The 23503-nt window shown below is 51.4% G+C and overlaps 1 protein-coding gene and 1 pseudogene across 2 annotated transcripts; both read left to right on the top strand.

Moving 5' to 3' along the window:
* Window positions 1-2263: 2263 nt before the first annotated feature.
* Window positions 2264-15082, top strand: Pttg1ip (PTTG1 interacting protein). 2 transcript variants are annotated; one of them, XM_003463943.5, is made up of 6 exons: window positions 2264-2468; window positions 5229-5281; window positions 8149-8257; window positions 10362-10533; window positions 11603-11649; window positions 13553-15082. In XM_003463943.5, the coding sequence occupies exons 1-6, from the start codon at window positions 2360-2362 to the stop codon at window positions 13588-13590; spliced, it is 528 nt and encodes a 175-aa protein (XP_003463991.1). In that variant the 5' UTR covers window positions 2264-2359; the 3' UTR covers window positions 13591-15082. The 2 variants fall into 2 exon arrangements, with proteins under 2 accessions (XP_003463991.1, XP_005001050.1); XM_005000993.4 differs by having other exon boundaries at window positions 2266-2468; window positions 5226-5281.
* A 515-nt stretch (window positions 15083-15597) lies between these two features.
* LOC134470541 (uncharacterized) overlaps window positions 15598-23503 on the top strand; it is a 21928-nt pseudogene continuing 14022 nt past the window's right edge.

The raw sequence follows: 23503 nt of genomic DNA, 5'->3' as shown, positions 1-23503 counted from the left end.
TGGGACTGTGCAGAGATCTGCTTGGGGAACTCAGGTGCTTCTCTCTTTTTTTCTTTCTTTCTTTCTTTTTTTGAGACAGGGCCTTGCTATGTAGTTTAGGCTGGGCTTGAACTCACTATGTAGCCCAGACTAGCCACAAACTTATAGCAGTGCTCCTGCCTCAGCCTCCTGAGCACTGGGATGACAGACGCGCACCACCACGGCTGACCCTTCATTTCTGAGTCTTTCCCATCATTTTCATAGCAACTGTGAACTGTTAAGGCATGTGTCATTAGCATGCAGATGAGATTTTAATGAATTTAGAGGCTGTCTGGGGTCTCTCATAGTGATCTTAGACCCAACACAGGTCCACCAGAATTGGGACCTCAGGCCCACAGCCGTCCTGTACTCACAGATGAACGAGATTATGCCAGGTAGAAATTCAGCTCCTTCGAGCAGGTGGAACAAGACTAGGAGAGGGCAACAGATCCAGGGAAGCAAGAAGGATCCTCTCCCTCCTAAGAACAATTCCCAAAGCCCATTCCACCACTGCTGTGGATTGAGGTTCTCTCAGGACTCACATGATGCATACAATAATAATAATAATACAAATTTAAGATAATTTTGAGTTTGTCTTTAATGTTCTTTTTTTTGTATCTGATAGAATTGTGGCACGGCTGAAAAGATAAATATGAAATATAAATGACCTTTATTTTAAGAATGCAGGGAGAGCCCCCCTGACCCACCAGGGTCTGGCATTGTCTTTGGGGGATGGCATTCTCTCCGGGGTCTGGCAATCTCTCTGTCACATGGAGTAGAGGCACACATGTAGCTTAGGTTTGGGGTGGTGCCTGAGGGGCATTAGTGATATTCAGGTAGCCCATTGGTATTCATTTTGAGCCACAGGTAAATTCCTAGGGGCGGAGGAAGATAGAGTCCCTTGATTCTGTCTTCAAGGCTTGACCCGCTACAGTGTCCTGTCTGGGCCAAAATCCTTTCAGTATCAGGACTCGAACTCACGGCTTTGAGCCTGCCAGGCAAGAGGTGTGCTACTGAGCTATAACCCCAGCCCGTCTTTAATGACCTTATGTACTTAATGCCTCAAAAATGTCCCTGGGCACCTGGGACACCCTGGGTGTCATCAGCTAGCACATTGCTTCTGTGATAAAGGAAATTAAAACCGAAGTGATACAGGAAATGCTTCCAACAGGGAGAAACTGGAAAGAGACTTCAGCTGGAGAAACGAGAAGCAAAGGGGACAGGGCTCTGACAGACTGAACCAGGCTTTGGATTTGGATTTGGATTTGGTAAAGCCATTTGGGCCTGCGGCAATGAGGGGAGGGTCAGTTCCCAGCTTTGGTGCAAGGGCTGGTGAGAGCGGGCACAGGAAGGCTTTAACCCAGCAGTTCTGTCTCCACCCGAGGAGAAGTCTGGGTGGGGTGTGGAGTGTTCAGTGCTAAAGAACCGTGCTCAGATTTAGGGTGGCCAGCCTGGGGGAGTAACTGCAGAATCTTGGGTAGTTGAAGGCCACCACCACCCCCTTATCTTAGTGTCTTCAGTTCTGAAAGGGGTTCAGAGATGTCAGATAAACTCTGGGCCAGCCAACTTGTTTTTGTCAACTTTTAGAAAAACTTGTATGCTTGAGCTGAGAGAGCTTTGACTCAAAGATTCAAGGAAACCAAGAAAACAAAAGGCCAGGCTTTGTTCTGTATCTGTACAGATCCAAAGGAAGTCATTGTTTTTAGTTTTAGCAAACTGCTTGAAGTCCCCGACTGCTTAAAACACAAACCATGCTGTTAATAAGTAACAGGTTCAGAGCCCAGGGTGAGTCTGTCCCTTCCCAGAGGTAGTCTCTGTGTCACAGGGGACAGGCCTTGGGGAGTTGGCCTGGGGACATCGGGTGAGGGAGCCCACGGGCTCAGGTCCACCCACCGCCTCTGAGCCCTCCCTGAGTTCTGAGCGTAGTGTGGCATACCAGGGCTAGGCAGGCTGAGGCAGGAGGCTCCCACCCACTTCGAGGCCAGTTTGGGCTACAACAGTGTGTCTCACTCTCAAAACCGTCACCTCAAAATAAAGTTTCGCCAGCACCTGGGTTCACCGTGGAGGACCACGCACCTCTGCAGGGTCAGGAATCCAACCCCTCCAACCCCGCCCCACCGCCCGCCGGGGCCCTCCGATGCGCAGGCGCACTGAGCCACACACGACCCGCTGTGAGGCAAGCCGGAAGGTGAAAGGGGCGGAGCGATCCGTAGCCTGCGGCTGCGCAGTCGCTGACCACGCCCCCAGACCGCCCCCTTCCGGCGCCTCGGCTTTTCGGGCGCAGAGCTGAGGCGCTGGCGTCGCGTTTGCGGTGGCTCTGAGGAACCACTTAGCGACCACCATGGCCCCCGGCGCGGCCCGCGGGTCCCCGCGCTGGGTGCTGCCGCTCTGCGGCGCCGCGCTACTCCTGCTGCTGATCCTGGCGACTGCGCCAGAGCCTACCGGAGCAGGTGAGGCCCGGCGCGGGCTGGGCGGTGGGCAGCGGGACGCGGAGGGGCCGAGGCCGGGCGGCCGCGAGCGATTTGGCCTCCGTCTGTCCTCGCGGGTCACGCCGGTGCCAGGTGTGGAGCCCTGGTGCCCGCGACAGTTCCGGAGGACGCGGGCCTGGGCACCCCGAATTCAGGCGCTGGGCCCCTAGCCTCCGCCGCCAGGGCTTCTGGCTGGCCCTGGTCTATAGGTCCCCAGGAGGCCTCTGACCTCCCTCGTGACCCTCGCAGCGGGGTGACCCGGGCGGGCTGGAGGGGCCGGTGTCATTCTGGGCAAGTTTTCTCACCCACCTGGCAAAGCATGTTTTCTTTTTGTGATCTTAAAATTGTTTCTCCCAGGGGCTAGGGATTTAGCTCAGCGGCATAAGCGCCTGCCTTGCAAGCAGACAGTCGTGAGTTCGATCCCTGGTACCGATAAAAACAAAAAAGACAACAACAACAAAAAAATTGTTGCTCCCGTCCACTGTTGTGTAGATTTGTTATCCACCTCCCCGTGTGCTTAGCGCTTTGTGACAGCAGTGCCGCAGTTTTGTGTCAAGTAGTAGGAGCTAATTCCACTCCGGCAAGGGACTTGGAGCCCAAGTAGAGTTCTGGTCACACGGGTGCAGGTGAGCTCTTGTTATCGAGCAGAACAAGTGTATCTGAGATCCAAACAGCGCCAGACCTTTATCAGTGGCTCGTGGGCGTGTTTGCTTGCATTGCTAGAGCTGGTGACTGTGCGGTGCGCTGTGTCCCCTTGCCCTGCACCTCCGACGGGCGGTTTGGAAATTCACCAGGAAATATCGCTTCCGTGTGTCAGCTCTTCTGTTCCCTGGACTATCTGTACACTCAGAGAGTGGTGCATTTCTCTCGGGGACACCTTGACCGGGGCCTTAATGCCACACTTGTGGAGCTGTGTCCTGCCCACTTGCGTTGGGCCTGCTGTGACCTTGTCCCTGGAGAAGTTACTGCTTGCAGGGCTGAGGCCCCGGGCCCCCTCTCACTGTAGATTGTGTGCAAAGGTATTTTATTGTTTCTCCTTGTATAGGAATATGGTTGCTGAGGTGTAAACAGTTCATATTTACAAGAATACTGCGCGGACATCGTAACAATCCAAAGTCCTCCTTGTTTTGTTTTGTTTTGTTTTGTTTTGTTTTTGAGACAGAGTTAAACTCTAGTCCAGGCTGGCCACAAACCCGTTGTGTAGCCCAAGTTGGCCTCACACTTGAAGTGATCCTCTTGCTCCGGCCTCCCAAGTGCTGGGGTTATAAGTATGCACCACCATGCCTGGGAAGCCTGCAGTTTTGTTTTTTTTTAACTTTTTTTTTGACACAGGGTCTCACTATGCAGTTCAGGCTGGCCTTGAACTCACTTTGTAGCCCAGGCTGGTCTCGAACCCGAAAGGATCCTCCCACCTCAGCCTACCGAATGCTGGGATTACAGGCCTGAGCCACCACGCCCATCTCAAGCCTGCAATTTTTAAAATAGTTCTTTTGTGTGTGTGTGTTCTTTGGTGGAGGGAAAACATGAGGAACCCATAGTATATCAAAGACCTTTAGGGAAAAAATTTATGAAATTAATAGGCCATTAACAAGGAACCTTCGTTAATGTGTATGGGGTTAGGTTCCATCCAAGAATTTTACGTGGGGGTGGCAGTCCCTAAAGGGACCTCAGCTGAGGTCCAAGTATGATACAGTTTAGAGTTCTTTGCAAATTAGCAAACGGGGCTGGGGATTTAGCTCAGCGGCATAAGCACCTTGCCTTGCAAGCAGGCGGTCGGTCATCCTTGGTACCGATAAAAATGAAAAAGACAAAAAAAAATGAGCACACAGAATCCTCAAGAAACACAGGGCAGTTTTTCTTACCTCCACGTGTCCTGTAAAGTGGAGCTGGAGAGAATGGTCAGTGTGTTCTTCTGTGGCATCTTCCATGAGAGAATGGACCATCCCACTTGTTACTTTGCTGAGGACCTGGTTTCCCAGTGTTGAAGAACCACTGTGTTCCTGGTGTGTGCAGGAGGTGAAAGTCTAGGTGGCTCCAGCTCTTCCTTCCTGGCCTCTGGAAGACTCACACTGGCCAGTAATCCAGAGGCCAGCGGTGGATTTAGGCCAGGGTGTGTCTCTTGGAGCTCATACAAGCACATTTATCAAAATGAAGATCTGGGAAGAGGCCCTTGCCTGAAGCCACTGTGTCGGACTGGTGAGAAAGGGGGTCTGGTTTCTTGGAGGTGACTTTGGAAGGCCAGGGTAATAGTGTGCCAGGCTACCTCAGGGTGGGAGACAACCTCAGGGTGGGCAAGGTTAGTGAGGAGCCCCCATTGATTTCAGTGTGGCTACACTTGACTTACACACCCTCTCTAGCTACTTTTTCCAGACTTTTCAGCTTACAGTAAAATAGCCTGTATATTATTTTAAAAACATCAATTGCAAAATGATAAATTACAATTGTGTTACCTTTGTTTTCCCCAAACCATGAGAGTAAGTTGCTGTGGTGACACTTTACCCTTAGTTTCTTTTTATTTTTTTGACAGGCTCTCTATGTAGTTCAGGCTGGCCTTGAGCTCACTTTGTAGCCTAGGTGTGGCTGTCTTCCTGCCTCAGTCTCTTAAATACTGGGATTGTGGGACTCCAAGCTCTGATCCCTTGATCAGAGGTTCCAAGTCCTGTGCATCCCGCCCCATGTCCCTCTTGGCCAGTGAGCTATCTTTTACTGCCTGACCCTCTGATGCCTTTGCTTTCCCAGCAGGCTGTGCTCAGAACACAAACACTTCGTGTGAAGCGTGCCTGAAGAACGTCTCTGTAAGTAACTTGGATCTGAGTGCTTTCTCCAGGTCTGGGGAGCGTGTGTGTGTGTGTGTGTGTGTGTGTGTGTGTGTGTGTGTGTGTGAGTGAGAGTGTGAGAGAAGAGTTTTGTGGTTAGGGTATTTTCAGGACGGTTGCTAAACATGTTGTAGTGCCTCTTGGGCATGTTAAACCTTCTGATGAAAACTACTGGCACCCCAAGTACAGCCCACATAGGTGGTTTTACTCTGCAGCAGGAGGGCAGGAGCAGGAAGTGTGCAGGCTGGGGCTTCTGCTGCTGGTTGGGAAACAGGTATGCTGGTGTGTGAGAATCAGTGCTGAAAGAGACAGGCACTGGTCTGAGACTGCTGGCCCCTGACCAGGCCTTCCTGTGGGGTCACAGGCTTCAGAGACCAATCCTCCAGCATTGCTGTGCCCCATCAGGAGATGGAGAGGAGAGAGGGAACCTTGCTTTCCCTCTGTTGTCAGGGCACTGGGGGAAGTTCTGTCAGCTCTTTGCATAGGTTCATATAGGCACGAGGGGGAGTAGCTGCTAGTCAGCTGGAGACCCCAGGCCATCTGGTGCCCTGGGATACTTGGCCAGTCCACTGGATTTGGTATTCAATTCCCTTAAATGCCTGCATGCCCTCGAGCAATAAGGTTACCAGACTCCTTAATGCCCCACTTAACAAGGGGGCCCATCTTAGGTCGGGGTCCTGGCATCTGAACAGATTGGGGCAGTGCATCCATTGAGTGATGAAGGAAACAACACCCCAGCACAGATCTTGTGATGGTGCTCAAACATCTTTGTTTGAGACCTGGTGGCTTCTGTGTGCCTGGCCTCTGGCTCCACCCCACAGAGGAGCTCTTGGTGTTTCTTGTTGAGTTCAGCACTGTGTGGTCCTATTTGGGAAGTCCAAGGGAGGGCAGTTGGGATACAAAACAACTCAGTGGCCTTTTCTGAGGACCCCAGGGTGTGTGTGTGTGTACCTCCTTTCTGCCTCCATGTAGGTCTTACCCTCTCATGAGTGGTCAGGAGCCAGGTGGTGGCTTCTGCTCTGAGATGTTAGTTACATGTTAACTCCACAGGTGTAAGTAGCACGGGAGTGAGATGTGTTTCATCACCTTGGGGGCTCAGAGGGCCTGCTCTGCTGGGTCTGGTCACCCGGGTGTTATTTTTTAAGCTGCTTTTTTGAGTTTCTGGATTTTCCTTATTGTTCCTGTTCAACCATAAAAGGAGCTCACTGTTTAGGAAGGGGGCTTGTGTGTGTATCTGTCTCTCTGTCTGTCTGCAATGTTGAGGAGGGTGACCACCCATGGAGGTACCACCCAGAGCGCAGTGGGTAGAGTAGGCCAAGGAGAGCTGTAGACCTGACCTGCTTTGAACCCACCAGAGCAAGTCAGAAAGGTCAGGGGAGAGGGTCTGGCCCGGGCCCACAGCGCCTGTCCTCAACACACAGGCGTTCGAGTGCCTGATTCCTCAGGAAGGCCTGACAGGCTGGGTCGGCTTGAGGTGAGGCTGCAGCTACAGCATGTGCCCTGGGTGCTGGCTGAGTTGTTCACCACGTGACTATTGCTTCAGCTAAACATTGGCAGCCAGCTGAGTATGTTGGTGCACAGCTGGGGTCCCTGCTTTGGGAAGCTGAGGCAGGAGGATCATAGGTTTGAGGCCAGCATGGGCAATTTAGCAACTTAGTAAATCTCTATTCTAGGATTTCAAAAAAGGAGTGACGCAGTGTAGCTCAGTTGAAGGCTCAGGGTTCAATCTCTGGTGCCACCATATGGGAGCGGGCTGTGTCCACTCAGCGAGCACCAAGTTGTATGTAGGTAGACAGTTAAGACATTTACAGCCTGGGCTGTTGGAGGTGGAGGGCTCACTGCAAATTGCTGGTCCAGGACAGACCCAGCAGCCATCAGTGGCTCAGATTCTGAGCCTTTGTGAACATGAGGCCCCGGAGCAGGCACCGCACAAGTAATCCAGATAACCCACGGTGCACGTTAATGTTTTCATAATAGATGGAAGGTCCCAAAAAGCGCGACCCTTCAGTTCTGTTGGTTCAGTAACACTGGCTTTAAATAGCCAGCAGAGTCTCAGCCTGACAGGCAAGCTCAGTGCTGTGGGGGTTGCAGCTCTCCTGCTGCGTCCTGTGTGTCACCTGCTGGTGGCTCCTCCCACCGTGAGTATGCTGCTGTGGTGAGTGGCAGGCCTGCTGTACAGTTGGCATTTGCTGGGGTAGTCTCCCTAATGTTCAGGCGCCTCAAACCAGAGGCCACAGCCGTGTGACCTTTCTTGAGTTGGTTATTCAAGCTGCAATAACTTAGTACCAGGGTAAAGGCAGAGGGCAGAGCCTTGGGGCCTCTTGAGACCATTCAGCCAATGCTTAGTGGGCCCATACCATGAGCCAGGCTTTGTCCTGCACCTTGGTGCCTGCCCACGTGCAGGGGTTGGTAGGCACCACGCATGGGCTGCTGTAGGAGGTGGTGGTGCGGCCTGTGAAGTATGTGTGGGTCAGGAGGCAGGGCAGGAGACACGGGTGGTGTGTTGAGTCGGTTTGTCAACTCGGGCTCGACATGAGGAAGGTGCAGATGTCCAGGGAAGAGGCTCCTTCCAAGGTGGGGTGGCTCTCAAGACCAGTGTGGAAACCTACAGGATTGGGGCTGGCGTTGGCAGATTGTGGGCACCATCTGAGTTACACGGCCTTGGTGAGCAGCTGCCCACAGTGTCAAACACAGACCAGAGGGCAGCAAAGTGAGCAGGACTGGTTGGAGGCCAAAGCTGTATGGCATCTTCCTAGGAGGGCTGCCAGGGTCCCAGGTGGGGAAGCCCTTCGAAGTGGCTGGCTGGTTCCCAGGCTGAAGTAGCTGTGTGACACTCTGTCTTACAGTGTCTGTGGTGCAACACTAACAAGACCTGCATGGACTACCCGGTTAGGAAGATCTTACCACCCGCTTCTCTCTGCAAGCTGAGTTCTGCACGCTGGGGTATTTGCTGGGGTAAGTCATCATTTTCATTTACTGTGTGCAAAATTAGTGCTTTCCTGGAAATTCCAGCAGGGGCTCAGCATAAATCGCCAGGAATCACGCTGGTGAGCCTCTGAGCCACGCCCATAGAGAAGGAAGTACAGGCCATGAGGCTTTCAAGGTGCTGGGCCTGGTGCTGGGGGCAGAGTCGAGGGTGGGTCGTCTTCGTTGCAGTCTCCACATGTATGCTGGGTCTGCCTGCGCTGCCCCCAAAGCCAGTGTAGGCTCCCTGGGATTCTGCATCCCTGGCTTAGGAGCCCCTCTTCCCGACTTTCCACATTTCTTCTGTCTCTGCTACTGGTGGATTGCACAGGTGTTCATTCATGAGAAGGATTCAGATTGTTTTCTGGCTGGCTTTTTAAGTCTGGGGTGTGTCTTGCTACTTGGAACTCATTTTTCTGCGTTGAATTTTTAAAATTTTTTCTTTTGTGGTTTCAGGTTTTGGGTCACATAGACCTCCCTCAACTCCTAAGGGAGCTAGTATTTTCTTAGAGCACTGTGTGTGTGTGTGTGTGTGTGTGTGTGTGTGTGTGTACAGCTTGAATCTTTCTGTAGTCTACTCTTTACGCACCTATCTTCTCGCTCAGGGATGGTGAATGTTTTAGAGACTGAGTGCCCAAGCCACAACCCAGAACCAGCTTACCTATGGCAGAGTGCCACCACCACAAATAAGCCTGGAATATCCAGTGCTCGGCTGCTAGAGCAACAGCGAGGGCTTTGCAGGACCACTGCTCCACTGTTCCAAGTCCTGGCACTGGGTTCCCCCTTCCCTCTGAAATGACTTTTCCGAAGCTGCCCTGGGGCTGTGATTGGACGTGCCTGTGAGTGCGCCATCCCCACCATGCCCGCCTGCTCCATGTCCTCCCAGGCATCACCGCTCCCTCACTGCTCCACTGTCTTGGCTGCTGCCTTTCCCCAGAGCCTTTCCCTTCTAATTATGCACATTGCTGCTATTTTTTGTAACTCTACACCCACAGACTAGGTCATAGGAGGACAGGACACATGATTAAAAAGCTCAAGGATGTTGGAGCACATGTGACACCAACAGTTGATTTTAAAGTGGTTAATAAGGAAAAAGTAAAGTAAAGCAAAGAATGCGATGTTTAATATGCTACCATACAGGGGCTGGGGATTTAGCTCAGCGGCATAAGCGCCTGCATTGGAAGCAGGCAGTCATGAGTTCAATCCTTGGTACCAATAAAAAGGAAAAAGACAAAAAAAAAAAAAAAAAAAAAAAAATACAAGGAGTTGGTGAAAGGGACAGCTCGCAGGAGTGGTGTGCAGGCCCTCCAGGCCTGGACTCAGTGGAACACAGCCCCACCCCGAGCATGGCCCCCGGGTTGCTGGCTTCATGTAGCGGGCACAGGGTGGAGCTGCACAGTGGGGAGCTCATCCTGGAGCTGACTCAGGACTGTCTCAGGACTGTGAGACCCAATGTGTGTGCAGAGTGGGATGGGGTGTTCCCACTTGGCTTTGGACTGAGCTGAACAGGAAAAGCACGAATGGTATAATTTCAAGATCTGAGAGATGCTGACAATGTTTTTGTCACCAGAGGCTGGCTTTAGCAGGAAGCCATGGAGCCATGCTGCCAAGTCATCCCCCCACAGATGACGCAGTGGCTGGGCTGCTCTCCAAAGCCTTCCCCTCAGGTTTGGTGGTCATTTGAAAGACATTTGCTCTTCTGGGAAGTAGTTGTGATGTTTTTGATTTTGACTTAAATAGTGGACATTGCTGCTGCAGGCAGTGCAGCCTCCATTTCTGAGGAGCACCACAGAGAGGTTTAAGCCGGCTCAGGAGTGTGGAGAGGCCTGGGCTTCTTTCTGGTTTCTGTTTACCTTTCTGTAACCGGAAACCTCTTCTCAGGCTCAAGTAGAAAAGCCATTCTGACCCTTTATCATGGTTGTCCAGGAATGAAGTCACAGACAGCCAGATGGCTAGAGGCAGATGCAAGCCCGAGAGCTGTGGCCTGGGCAGTGTAGTGTACCAGGCTTCAGGGTTCCCCCCAGAGGAGGGACACTGCCTTCCGTGGCTGGGGTGGTGAGGAACGTGGCTCTGACTCTCGGGTCTGGCTTTGCAGTGAACTTCGAGGCGCTGATCATCACCATGTCTGTGCTGGGCGGCTCCCTCATCCTGGGTGTCACTGTGGCCTGCTGCTGCTGTTGCAGGAGAAAGAGGAGCCGGAAGCCGGATAAGAGGGATGAGCGTGCCATGAGGGAGCAAGAGGAGAGGAGGGTCCGGCAGGAGGAGAGGTGAGGCCGCAGAGCGGCTCCCCGGATTTCCCAGGTTGATAGGAGCCTTGCAAGTTTGGGCTGCCTAGTCTGTTTCCTCCAGGGTGGTAAGGGGAGGGAGTGCAGCTGGTCTTGCAGATGGCTGGGTTTTGGTGCAGTGACCAGGCACCTAATAGCAGAAGCAGCTGGGCCTTTAGGGTCCAGCACTGCTCCCTTAGAGGAGCTGGGGAGGCTCACAGTATCTATCGGGCATTGAGCTGAGTTATCACAAAGAGGGACTGCTTTACTGTAGTGTCCCAGGCTGCTTTACCCAGCCACCGTGCTGGGCATGTGATCTGATGGCCAAGCTCGTCCCCATCTGGCCTCCTGGGAACCTGGGCCTCAGCTCCTGGAGGGGAAGAGGCATCTGTTGTGGTGGCATTGTGCCAGTGGGTAGTTTGATGGTATCTTATTTTTCTCCTAATTAAGTTTCTCGGTATATTTTAGGTGTACATAATGGATGTCACATTCATCCTAGGAGATTTGTACCTGTACACGCTATAACTTGATTCTGGTGTTTTTTTACATTCCCTTCACCTCCTTTCAATGCTTTACCCCTATTTACAAAAGCTTTGTTTCTTTCTTCTTCCTTTTCTCTTCGTTTGCATTTGGACATTTTCTTCCTGTTTCACAATTTCTTTTACACATTTTGGTCCTCATTTATACTTCTGATTTTTTATATCAGAGAAACACTGTGGTATTTACATGTGTCTCATTTATTTCACTTAACAGAATGATCTCAAGGTGCATCCATTTAGCTAGAAATGTCTCAAGCTTACCCTTCTTTATGGCAGAGTAGTATTCCATTGTATAAAATGTACCACAACATTATCCATTCATCAGTTGGTGGGTATTTAGGCAGCTTCCAGGACTTGGCTATTATAAACTGTGCTACTACAAACATGGGAGTGCGTATGGGACCTCTAGTTATGGTTTTTGAGGAATCTCCACACTGATTTCCACACTGTCCACACTCCCACCCACGATAGTAGAGAAGGGTTCCTTTTTCCCACATCCTCTCCTGATGTTGTCTGATTAAATTTTTTTTTAGGAGAGCAGAGATGAAGACAAGACACGATGAAATCAGAAGAAAATACGGTAAGTCTCTGTCTCCTTTCTGCTGGTTAGAACCAGCACAGCGACTTCCTTCTGTCTGTGCTGCAGGCTGTCCTCCAGCAGGCAGCGCTGGCCTCTTCACAAAGGAGCTTGGTGGGCTTGTCTTGGCCAGGCCCTTCCCTGTGAGCTGCTGGCTCACAGTGCAGGCCTATAGCTGGCTGCAGCTCTGGACCTGGGTGTCCCCTGTCCGCTGTCCTGCATACTGGGTGTGGCTCTGAGCTGAGGTTTGGAGACTGGCTGAGTGAGGCCTGTCACCTTTCCCAGCACTGCCAGATGCTTTGCCTTGCTTAGTTTGGTGTAGGGAGACCTGGTGGGCGACTTTACGGGAGATGGTGAATGTGCGTGTTAGGTGTAGGCTTCTTATCTGGTCTGCACTTCCTAAGTGACATAGTCTTAACCGGTGTTACCCTGCCCTGTCTGCACTTGTGTTTAGTGGACTCAGCTGGTTTTAAAGCCCACATTCACCGTTGACGTCCTGCACCGGATTTGGGGTTGCGCGGTGGGCCCTCCCCTTGCCTGCCTGCACCCGCAGCCCACAGCTGGCCATGCTGTTTGTCGGAAGCGCAGTGTGGAGGCTGCACCCTCTGGGGAAAGTTCTTTCCCAATAGGCGTGTCTTGGAGCTCTTACCTGAATGAGGGGAGAGGTATTCTCGCGGTTCTTTGATGTCCCAGCTGCTCCCTGATCACTGTGACATCCTGTTGTAGGAGAGGTAGAGGGGGTGTCGGAGCAACACCAGTAAAGGGCGTGGCTCTTCAGGACGGGTTATGAGGATCCTGACTGCCCCCTGTCCCCTCTGTTGGGGCTGCAGGGGTGCCCTGGCTGGGAGGTAGTTCTCTGTGGTGTGGCTTTGGCTGTCACTGTCCCAGTCTTACCCACTGGTCCCATCACAGCCGTACCTGGCCCGCCCTCTCCTGCCCAGCCTGCTCTCTGCCAAGACCTGCAGAAGGTGGGGTTAGTGACCCAGGCCTGTGTCACCCAGTGGGGTGGGGTGGGCGTGCAGAGTGTGTGTGCTGTGCGTGGTGCAGGGTAGTAGCATGGGATCCCCAATGGTCAAGCTCCCCTCCGTCCTACTGAGCGCTGCTGCTTGAGTCAGACTGGCGATGCCGGCAGCCTTAGTGTGGAAAATGCACTGGTGATTACAGGGACGTTTAAGGGTCTGTTGGAACTGTGGTTTCCTGGGAAGTTTACTTCAGTTTGTTCTGTTTATTGGTACTGGGGATTGAACCCAGGGTCTTTGCACTGAGCTACATCTTCAGTCATTTTAAAAATTTAAATTTAAACAAGGACTGGCCAAGTTGCCCAGGCTGCTCTTAAACTTGGAATCTACCTGCTTCAGCCTTTCAGAGTGCTGTAATTACAGGGACATGCCACCACACCTGGCTTCATTTCTATTTTTATTTTGTTGTTGTTATTTTGGTTTTCTGTTTCTGAGACAGGGCCTTGGTATGTAGCTCAGGCTGCCTTGAACTTACTCTGTAGCCTGGGTTGGCCTCTTAACTCACCATGATCCTCCTGCCTCTGCCTCCCAAGTGCTTGGATCACAGGCATGTGCCACCACGCCCAGCTTTTCATTTCTGTGTTAAAGCCCATTGTGGTTTGATTTCACAAAGTGCCACAAACACAGGGAGTTGCCTGAGAACCCATCTTTCCATGGCCTCAGAAAGTCTGCATAAACCTGGTATTGTACCCACACCTGTAATCCCAGCACCTGCTAGGCTGAGGCCAGAGGATCACAAATTCAAGGCCAGCCTAGAATTCAGCAAGGCCCTTTCTGAAAAACAAAAAAACTTTTCATGAAACTTAACAAATTTACATTGCTCTTGGAAGTCTTGTTTTCAGTTGAGTGATTGTCTTTAAAACTCTTTTTTTTTCTGTTTTTTTCAGGTTTGTTTAAAGAGAAAAACCCATACGAGAAGTTTTAAACAACTTGTGTGTTCTTCAGACAGATCAGGCAGCCCTGGAGCTTCCCAGAGGGACATTGTACTCTTGCTGGCCTTGGCCCGGATGAGTGACCAGGCCAACCAGGATCTGCCCCAAGGACAATCCTCTCTTCCTACAAACTGTGGCCTTCTGCTCCCTGCTGTCCGCTTTGCCCTTAATCACATGAGGCCTGATCTTGTGGGTCCACTGAAGGGGCTGGTGCTCCTGTACACCAGTTCTGAGCTGAGCCTGACACTCACGCCGCCCACTTCCTGTCCTCTCTGTCCACAGTGCTCAGCACAGGGCCTTGTCACTGTGTCACAGAGCTGGCTGACCACTGGCATCTTCCCAAACGTGGTGGGGTCCTCATGTTCCTTCCTTGGACTTTTCATGTGAGTCAGGTCGCTTTTGGGAGCCAGTGCCCCAGCATGCAGAGTGGTATGGATTTACCTCCCGACCCAAGTACATTGTGTAGCACTGAAGACAGAGTCATCTGAAATCGTTTTGCAGATCTTGGAACATCTCCAAAATGATTTCACCAAAAAATGTTCTTTAGGTAACTAAAGTTCAGGCTCCCTTGGATGGCATTTTCATTCATGTCTTTGGTGGCCATGAAATCTGTTTCCCATGGCAGCTAAGATGCAGCTCAGACGTCCTGGTCCTGCCCGGCAGCATGAGGAAAGAGTGTGCTTCCTTGTCTCAGCAGCCCACCTGCCAGCTCTCTGGGATCCTGGGGTCGGCAGGTCCACCCCAAGGAAGAAGGGCAGTGCTCCACATGGCCAAAGGGGGCAGGCGTGTCCCCAAGACCCCGTGCCAAGGTGCTCGAGGTGCTCCTGGGCCTTGGGTTCCCCAGCAGGACCCAGCATCTGTGATCAGTCCACAGTGTGCATCTCCTTATGATGGAAACACTGCATGTGTGGTGGTCACAGGTGGTGTGCTGCAGAGTGGCTGTGCCTTCAGGGATGTTGGAAAATAGTCCCAGCACCAGTCCTGCGTGGGAAATTGGCTGGACAGTTGAGGGAACAGGGTTCCCTGTGTGACCACACCACCCTCGTCTGCCCTAGGGTCTCCCGTCCCTGCCCCGGGATGGGTCCAGACTGCCACAACCCTCCACCAAATCCTGTTCCATGACTTGCTGGGCACGTGTTTATAATTTAAAGTATTCTAGAACATTCCTAAGTATTTTCTAGTAGCCAGACTTCTGCCTTCTTTTTCTCGAAAGGAACTTTAATAGACTAACAAACTTTGTGTTAACGCAGCAGCACCCCTGTGAATTCACTCTGTCTGATTCAGGTTTCCGAGCCGAGGTTGAGCTGCCGGTTGCTAAGTAGAGTGCCTTTAATCCGAGCAGCACAGGGCCCCGGGACACAAGGTCGGCCCTGGTCCGCTGCCCTGCTTGGAACTGGCAGCGCAGAGCTGCGCCCTCCAGGAGAATAGCAAGCCCCAGTGCCTTACTTGTAATCCATTCCCAATAAAGCAGTGTTACACCTGTGATTTGCAGTGTGTTCCCTGGGCCCCATCTCCACAGGAAGGGCCTGGGCTGTTCTAGTTCTGCACCTGGCCTGCTGGAGCAGCCTGGCCCACAGGTGTAGTCCTGGCCAGCTGGTCCCTCAAGTGCCCACTGCCTGGGGCTGCCCTTCTCTGGTGGTTCCCCCCTGTGGTGCTGGGCATGAAAAGTGGCAGTCTTGTCCTGGCGCCAGGGGCTGGGCTCCAAGAGCAGTGTGGCTGGAAACGGGGACCTTGCCATGCCCTCCTGAGAGCCACAGCTCCAGACCTGGGGAGCCAGGGGCACAGGTGGCAGAGGTGGGTGTGGGTGGTGGTGACATTTGGGTAGAGAGTCCCCTTAGCAGGCTCAGTGGCTATGTTAGAGCCACACTTGAAGTGGCCTCCTCTGGGCAGAACAGGACTTACAGCAGCCAGGCCTGCCTTCAGGAGGGCAGTGATGGTCTCTTTGTGACCTGGCAGTGCCCACAAGAACGCTGTGGCACACAGGTGGGGAAGGAAACCCTATGGAGCCCCAGCTGCAGGTGGTGCCGGCTAGCCCTGCCCTGGCAGCAGCGCTCAGGAAGGTGGGTCCCATTTGCCAGCTGCAGGGTTGCAGCCCCATGCTGCGCCTCCCCTGTGCCCCCAGCTGTGGGTCTGCTGGCCCGCAGGGTCAGGTCCACCCCCAGCAGCTGGCCCTGGGGAAGCAGTGCTGGCACAGCAGTGGAGTTGCGGCCTTGTGGGAAGTGGCCGGGGCCTGGGTCCTCAGTGTTGGACCCAGCACCAGCCAAGTGAGCTGTCTAGAAGCCGGGAGGATGCCTCTAGTGGGAATGGCCACCCTGTGTGGGGGAGGTGGTAGCAGCAAAGTGATGTGTGGGGCAAAGCTGGTGCCTGCTGCCTCTTCAGCCTGCATGTCCAGCCTGAGGTAGGGACAGGGACACCTGAGTGTCAAACTGCGTCCCCTCTGCCCTGCCCTGCCCTTCACTTTAAAGAGATAAACTCAGCCCAGACCGCAACTGCTGCTACTCAGCCCAGACCACAACTGCTGCTTTGAGCTTGCTGCACTGCAAGACCTGACCTGTCCCCTGTGGGGCCCTCCTGCAAAGTGGCACAGGTGCCAGCAATCCCTGTCTTACAATGAGGGTTGGCTGTGGCCTTGCTGGGTGGTGCGGTGGCTTGGGGAGTAGGCATCTGCTGGAGGGGTCCTGGAGTGGGAAGCAGGGCCTCGAGCATGCCAGGCAAGTGCTGTACCCCTGAGCTATGCAGACAGGGTCTCCTGTAAGTTGCCTGAGCTGGCGTTGAATTTGGAATCATCCTGCTTCAGTCTCCTGCAGTGTCCTGGCCATTTTCTTGCCTCTATTGTCTGTTCCTTCAGCTCAGTCTCCAGAGAGCTGGGTAATGCCAGCGAGGGGAAGGGTCCTGTGGATGCTGAGCCACTACAGGAGAGCATGAGCTGGTCCCTGGAGGTGGCTGGTGAAGGAGCAGCCAGCCAGGGGGAGGCGGCAAGCCAATAGTTGTGCATGCTGGTGCTGGGCGCATTTGGCTAGAGCACCCTCTAGTCTGGGCTTAATTGTCCCAGGAGCCCCAGGCACTGGCCCTGGATCCTGCTGTGGCCCCAGGCATGGGGTTCAACCTCTGTCCCATCCCTTGTCCCTCCATCTCTTCCCAGCCTGTCCCACTCCTGCCTTGCACCTCACCTCCGGAACCACATCTACCTGGGGGCTCTGCTTTCTGGGGCCCACCCTGGGCCTCCACCCCAGAGCAGGCCGGACGGCGTCAGGGTGCTAGGAGTCTCTGGTGCACATCTCCAGGCGTGTCTGGAAGGGTGTGCAGATGGCATTGGTGTTAGGATGGAAGGCTGAGCAGAGCAGGTAGCTGTCACCAGCATGAGGTCATTCCCCATTGAGGCCTGGGCACTGTACACAGCCGGTTGGCTGCACTGTGAACTTGCTGGGCTGTGTTGTTCAGGAGTTTTGAGTCTATGCTCATGAGGTGAGCACATCTGGTTTTTGTGCTGAGTTTGTGCTGGAATGACTATTAACTTCCATGGCAACCGCAATGGAAAAGGTTTGGTGGAAGATCTTCCGTTTATTTATTTCACTTTGGCTTTTGAGACAGTCTCACTAGGTAGTCCTGGCTGTCTTCAGACTTGTAGCAGTCCTCCTGCTTCAGCCTCCTAGATACTAGGATAGTACGCACTACTACACCGAGTAGTTTTATTTATTTTGGGGGGGGTCAAGACAAGATCTGTGAAAGGGCTGGAGGTGATGTCCTTTTTAAGGAGCTAGGTATTTTAGTACTACAGCTTTTTCCATGATTGCTGGTCTGTTGTGCTATCTAGGTTGTTTGTTTTTGTTTTTGTTCTGAGGATTGAACCTTATGAATGTAAGCAAGTGCTCTACCAACAATGAACACATCCCCAGCTCTTTACCAGATTTTATTTGGAGACAGGGTCTTGGTAAGTTGCCCGGGCTGGTGTCAACTTGCAACCCTTTGCCTCCTGAGTGCTGGGGTCATCGCCTTGGTCTTGGTTTCAAGCCTTTTTTTTCTTTTTTCTTTTTTTTTTTTCGGAAACAGGGTCTTGCTATTCGTCTAGGCTAGCCTTACACGTATGACATACCCCAGCCTCCCCAGGGATCCTCCTGCCTCAGCTTCCCAAATGCTGAAATTATAGGCATTCACCACCATGCCTGGCTGCATTGAAACAAATATTAACAAAGTTAAAAACATTTCATCTCTAGTTCTGTGGATTTTTGCAGCTTTTTGCTTTTTTTTTTTTTTTTTTCTCTTTTTGAGACAGGGTCTCACTATGCAGTTCAGGCTGGCCTTGAGCTCACTTTGTAGCCCAGGCTGGTCTCAAAATCACAATGATCCTCCTGCCTCAGCCTCCCGAGTGCTGGGATTACAGGCATGAGCCACCACGCCCAGCTGCTTTCTGCATTTCTTATGATTATAATCTTTTCTGTTTTTGGCAGTGCCTTAGAGTGAAGCCAGAGCCTTTTACACCGAGCTGTATCCCCAGCCCATGTGTTATTTTGAGACAGGAGCTCACCAACTTGTCCAGGCTGCGTGGAAACTCGGACCTCCTGCCTTGCTTCAGTGCTGGCTTGGATGGCAGGGTTCTGGCCTCGCAGGAGTAGAACGTGTGTCCATGGATGGAGTCTGTTTTCTTTTTCTCTCCCAGGTAGCAGTGGTGCCCTGGGTCCCTTCCCACACTGGCCTGGCTGGGCCCAGGGGCTGTGGTAGACGTGAGACTGCGTGACTGGAGCCTGTGCCCTGGGGCCTTACCCTGCTCCTCCTCCTGTCCCACTGAGCCCTGAGTGCTGACAGCCTGCACGGCTCAGCCCCTGGGGCCACGCCACGGGGTTTGGTCCACGCTGGTGTTCAGGAAACATGCACACAGATAAAAAGCTGGTGTGAAAAAAAAAAGCTGCTGTGAGATACCAACTTTAGAGAGTTCATTATTCAGCAAAGTACTCAGTGCATTATCAGGATTTATTCGGTATACAAAAATAACCATATATTTATATACTAACAAGAAAGGAACAAAGAGGCGAGGCAGGAGAGGAGGGAAGGAAAGGGGCCAGGCATGGTGGTGGCACATACCTATAATCTGACCACCTGGGAGGCTGAGGCAGGAGAATCTCAAGTTCAATCTCAGCCTGGACAACTTTAGCAAGATCCTGTCTTAATGACTGAGAGGTCGCTTGATATGAAGACCCTGTGCTCAGTGTCCACCTTCTCTCTCCGTCTGTCTCACAGGAAAATGAAGTTCTAAAATAGCTTTTTTTTGTCTTTTTGAGACAGGGTCTTCTCTATGGCAGTTCTCTAGGTAGTCCAGGCTGTCTTCAGACTTGTAGCAGTCCTCCTGCTTCAGCCTCCTAGATACTAAGATTGTACGCACTACTACACCGAGTAGTTTTATTTATTGTAGTTGGTATCTCACAGCAGCTTTTTTTTTTTTTTTTTTTTCACAGCAGCTCAAGTCTTCTCTTGAGCTCACTTTATAGCCCAGGCTGGTGTTGAACTCACAACGAACCTCCTGCCTCAGCCTCCCAAGTGCTGGGATTACAGGCCTGAGCCACCATGCCCAGCTAAAAATAGCATTTGTAATACATAAAACACAGTGATAAAGGTAGTAATATAAACATTACTGAGGGAAATTAAGATCTAAATACAACATTCATGGATCTGATGACCTGGTATTTTTTTCAAATCTAATAGCACATTTTACTGTGGCCATAAGGTTTGCCATCTTATGGGTCCCATAAGGTTTGCCCTCTTTGTCCCTGTCCAGCATGTGCCTATGCAGCTGTTGACTCCACTAACAAGAACCTGATGTCTGACAAAACAGAAACTAATCCCTCAGCGTCCCCCAGCCCCTACTGGCAGCCACCCTCTGGCCTAACATAAACAGAAGCTAGTAACTATGTTTTGTTTGCTTTGTTGTTTTGGTGAGGTACTGGGGTTTGAACCCAGGACCTTCCCACTGAGCTACATTTAAATTTTGAGGGCAGCCACTGGGGAGACTGAGGTGGGAGGATTGCAGTTCCTGGCCAACCTGGACAACTGTAGAGGCCCTGTCTCAAAAATAAAAGCGGTTGAAGATGGAGAATCCTCTCTTTATTCATGAAGGGGGACTCGTGTTGAACAAGATGAGTTGAGTCAGGTGTTCGAGGATGCTTTCAAAGTACTGAGGTCCGTCTCCAGCCTGCCCCAGACTGCAAGAGCAGCCCAGGGCTCCTTAGTTACTGCCTTGTGGTCTACGCTAATCCCAGCTGCTACAGTGCTGCCCACAGAGGAGCCGTCTACAGCCAGAGGTCTGTTCTCAGACTCTCAGACTCGCTGAGTGGCCAAGCTGCCAAGGCTGGTCTGAAACCCATGATCCTCCTGCTCAGCCACCCAGAGTGCCAAGATTGCAGAGCAGTGCTGCGACTTCAGTTTGAGGGAGATGGATAATCACCAGTCTGTGGAATCTGACTGGGTATCATTTGGTCCTGCCTGTGATTTTCCAGCCAAAGAGAAGAGGCAGGAGGAAGTTGTGGACGTTTGGGTACCACACAAGTCTTTGTGCATCCCGAGGGTCTGCAGGGCCTGAGGGTCTTTTGGTTTGTGTCTAAAAACTAAGAAAAACTTGCTGAACTTCAGAGGAAAAGAAAAGCAACCGGAAATGGGTAAGGTACCAAAAGATGGCCAGTGTGCTAGGGAACTGTATGAGGCTGGGCAGTCACTCCAGGAAACTGGCCTGCCAGCTCAGTGAGGCCAGCTGCAGATGGCCACCAGGTCACCTCTTGGGAAAGGAGGTCTTCTAGCCCCACGGTGACATCTGGCCTTCAGCAGCAGGTGTGTGGGCCTGACTGCGCATACAGCAGCTTCCGTGGGCTGAGTCAGTCGGAGGACTCTTGTGCAGTCCCTGCCTGGGTGTCCACTGGTATCAGGATTTCTCTTCTCTTGGTACCTGGGATCAAACTCACAACACACTTGCAAGGCAGGCGCTTATGCCACTGAGCTAAATCTCCAGCCTCTTTCCCTCTCCTTGTTTTGTTTTGCTTTGGTACTGGGATCAAACCCAGAGCCTTTGCACTGAGCCACAACTGCACTGAAACAGGGTCGGCTTAAGTCACTAGGTTGTCCAGGCTGAACTAAAATTTGCAGTCCCCCTGCCTCAGCCTCCCACCATGCCTGGCTTTTCCCTTAAAACAAATTCAGTCAGCCTTCCATATCTACAGTGCCCACGTCCATGGGCCCTGACAGCTGGGCACTGGAAATACTGCAGAGACTGTGTCTGCAGTGAGTGTGTACCTCCTGAAGCAGTTCTGGAAGTCCTCTTTCATAGGTTTCTTTACCAGCTTCTCAGCCTTTTGGCTAAGGTCAAGCATAAGTCTTTTAGCAGGTGTGATCAGAAGATGTATTATGTACCTATTCCAACTCATGATCAATCAGAGTAATCATTACATACTGCAACGTGCACTAATAAAAGTATAAATTTAAAGTAATATATTTTAAGACAGAGTCTCACTGCATTGCTAAGTTACCCATGTTGGGCTTGAACTTTTGATCCTCCTGCCTCAGCCAGGCAGAGGGCTGAGACTTCAGGTGTGCAACACCTTGTTTGGCTGTTTATCTCCTTGTGATCTGCCTGTTTGAGTTCCCCAGCTTTTTGTCACCATTTGCATCTGAGTCTTTTTCATTCTCTCACTGTCAGCCGATGTGTGTCTCTAGCTTGGACCGAGTTTCTTTTAGGAAATAGACAGTTGGGTCATGTCATTAAAAAACCTGTTCACCCAAGCTCTGATTTTAGAGAGTAGGATCCAGTTAATTATTGATAAGGAGGAGCTGAGTTTGTCATTTTACCCTTTCTTTTCTATGTGTCATCTGGCTTCTTTCTGTCTCGTTTCTTCCAGTATTGTCATCCTTTGAGTTTGGTTGATTTTCTTTTGTAGCAAAACATATTTCTCATCTCCTTTGGTGCATATTTTGTAGCTATTGTCTTGAGGTTGCCATGGAGATGACATTTAATGTCTGACTTTAATGCTCCCATTTGATTTTGGGGTGGGTACTGGGGATCGAACTCATAACCTCACACTTGCCAGGTAGGTGCTTATGCTACTGAGCTAAATCCCTGACTCTCCAGTTTGAATTTATTCAGGCTCATCTCAATAATGTAAAACACTCTGCTCCCATAGGACCTATTCCCACTATTTCCACTGTTGATGGCAAAAATTTACTTCTTTTACATTATGTCCAAAACCAGAAATCAGTAATTTTTAATGCACTTGTCTCTTCCGTTACACCAAAATCAAATGTATGGTCCTAATCCAAGTGCACCAGGCTTGTAAGCTTGTAACAGCTTCTCATGTGTTTCTTTTCCTCCCTCTCTGCAGTCCCCCTTGCACACAGGAAGCACTGCAGAGCAGCTCGTGGTGACAGATGCTCTGCTCTGTTTGTCTGGGAGTCTCATCCTTCCTTCCTTCTGAAGGACAGTTGTGCCAGACAGTGTTCTTGGTTGACAGTTTTGCTTGCAGTGATTTGAAGATGTCGGCCCACTGCCTTGCCTTCAGAACTTCTGATGAAGAATCTGATAGTCTTTCTGTGGAGTCTTGGTATGTGACTGGTTCATTCTCGCTTGTTGCATTCAAGATTCCATCTTTGGTGGCTGAGCATAGTGGCACCCGCCTGTAATCCCAGAGGCCGGAGGATTAGCATGAGCTCAAGGCCACCCCATACCACATAGTGAAACCTTGTGTCAAAAACTCCATCTTTAAGGCATCAGTCTGGGAGGCTGAGTCAAGAGAATAGCAAACTTCAGCCCAGCCTGGGCAACTGAGTGAGACCCTGTCTCAAAAATACAAAAAATTACAAAGGCCTGAGGACGTAGTATGAAGGTTCTGGGTTCAATCCCAGGTACCGCACATACACGTGCACGCACATGTGCACACACATGTTCCATCTTCATCTTTTGGCAGATCTATCCTCTGTTGATCCTGTTCTGCCCTTGAGGCTAGCAGAGGGATAAAGATTCTTAATACTATTTTATTTATCTGGACTCGTGGGGAAAAAAAAAAGATTCTTAATACTGTTTTTAAACTCTAAGTTTCTATGGGTTAAAAAGAAGATATCATCTGTTTCTCTCCTGAGAATTTCTATTTGAAAGAGTATACTTGTAGTAGCTGAGTTGGTCTGATAATCCCATGGTAAGTCATGTTCTGTGGTCCGTTTCAGATGTGAGCTCTGTCTTCCTTTTTGTGGGCTGCGGTCCTTTCTTGGGTCGGCTCTCAAGGTCCTTGCCCTGCCGTGGTGACCTGTCCCCTGAGATGCTGCTCAGGGAGCAGCCTGGGAATTAGGGACCCCCTTCATCTCTCCTTTCTAAGATTGTCACTGTCACCAGCTTCCAGGGCTCCTGGACAGTCCTCTGGTTACAAAAATAAGTTCTTTAGAAACTTTGCCCCCGCTGCCCCACAGTTCCCTGTGATCAGGGTTATGCTGGAGCTAAGAGGCAATAGCCAAGGAAAATATAAGGGGCGTCCCCCACACCGCACACGTACACTCTTGGGAACACAAGCTTCCCTCTTCCTGCTTGGGGTGTCTGACATACAGAATTTCCTCTTGGGGTTTTGTGTGTGCTCTGCTGTTATGTCACAGTGCCACTCTGTGGTCAGGTCCCCTTGGCTGGGAGAGCTGAGAGAAGAAAAGCAAAACCAAACCAAAGCAAGACATGGGTTCTCCCCATACACTCTGGTGTAGTGCTCTCCCTCTCTGACCAGAAAGGTAGGTTTGCCTGGAGCTCATCCTGCTTCACAGGCACCTTCTGTCTAAGCTAGGGGGCGAGGAAGGGACACTGGGAAAGGCCTCCCTCAGGCAGGCCTTGCTCTAATGTGCGGCTCCTCCCCTACCCAATGTGTGCTGTGGGAATCTGAGCTGGGTTCAGTAAGA

The sequence above is a fragment of the Cavia porcellus genome, unplaced genomic scaffold (genome assembly GCF_034190915.1).
Source record: "Cavia porcellus strain 051 isolate PalLab524CR breed Dunkin Hartley unplaced genomic scaffold, mCavPor4.1 scaffold_15, whole genome shotgun sequence".
Lineage (NCBI taxonomy): Eukaryota > Metazoa > Chordata > Mammalia > Rodentia > Caviidae > Cavia > Cavia porcellus.
The sequence above is the reverse complement of the archived record's forward strand: the minus strand, read 5'-3'. Positions and strand labels throughout refer to the sequence as shown.

Bases quoted from the DNA above. Each gene is read 5' to 3' on its own strand.
- Pttg1ip (XM_005000993.4), top strand. From the start codon at position 2,360: ATGGCCCCCGGCGCGGCCCGCGGGTCCCCGCGCTGGGTGCTGCCGCTC. The intron at 8,258-10,361 runs GTAAGTCATCAT...CTGGCTTTGCAG, and splicing joins ACGCTGGGGTATTTGCTGGG to TGAACTTCGAGGCGCTGATC. The intron at 10,534-11,602 runs GTGAGGCCGCAG...ATTTTTTTTTAG, and splicing joins AGGGTCCGGCAGGAGGAGAG to GAGAGCAGAGATGAAGACAA.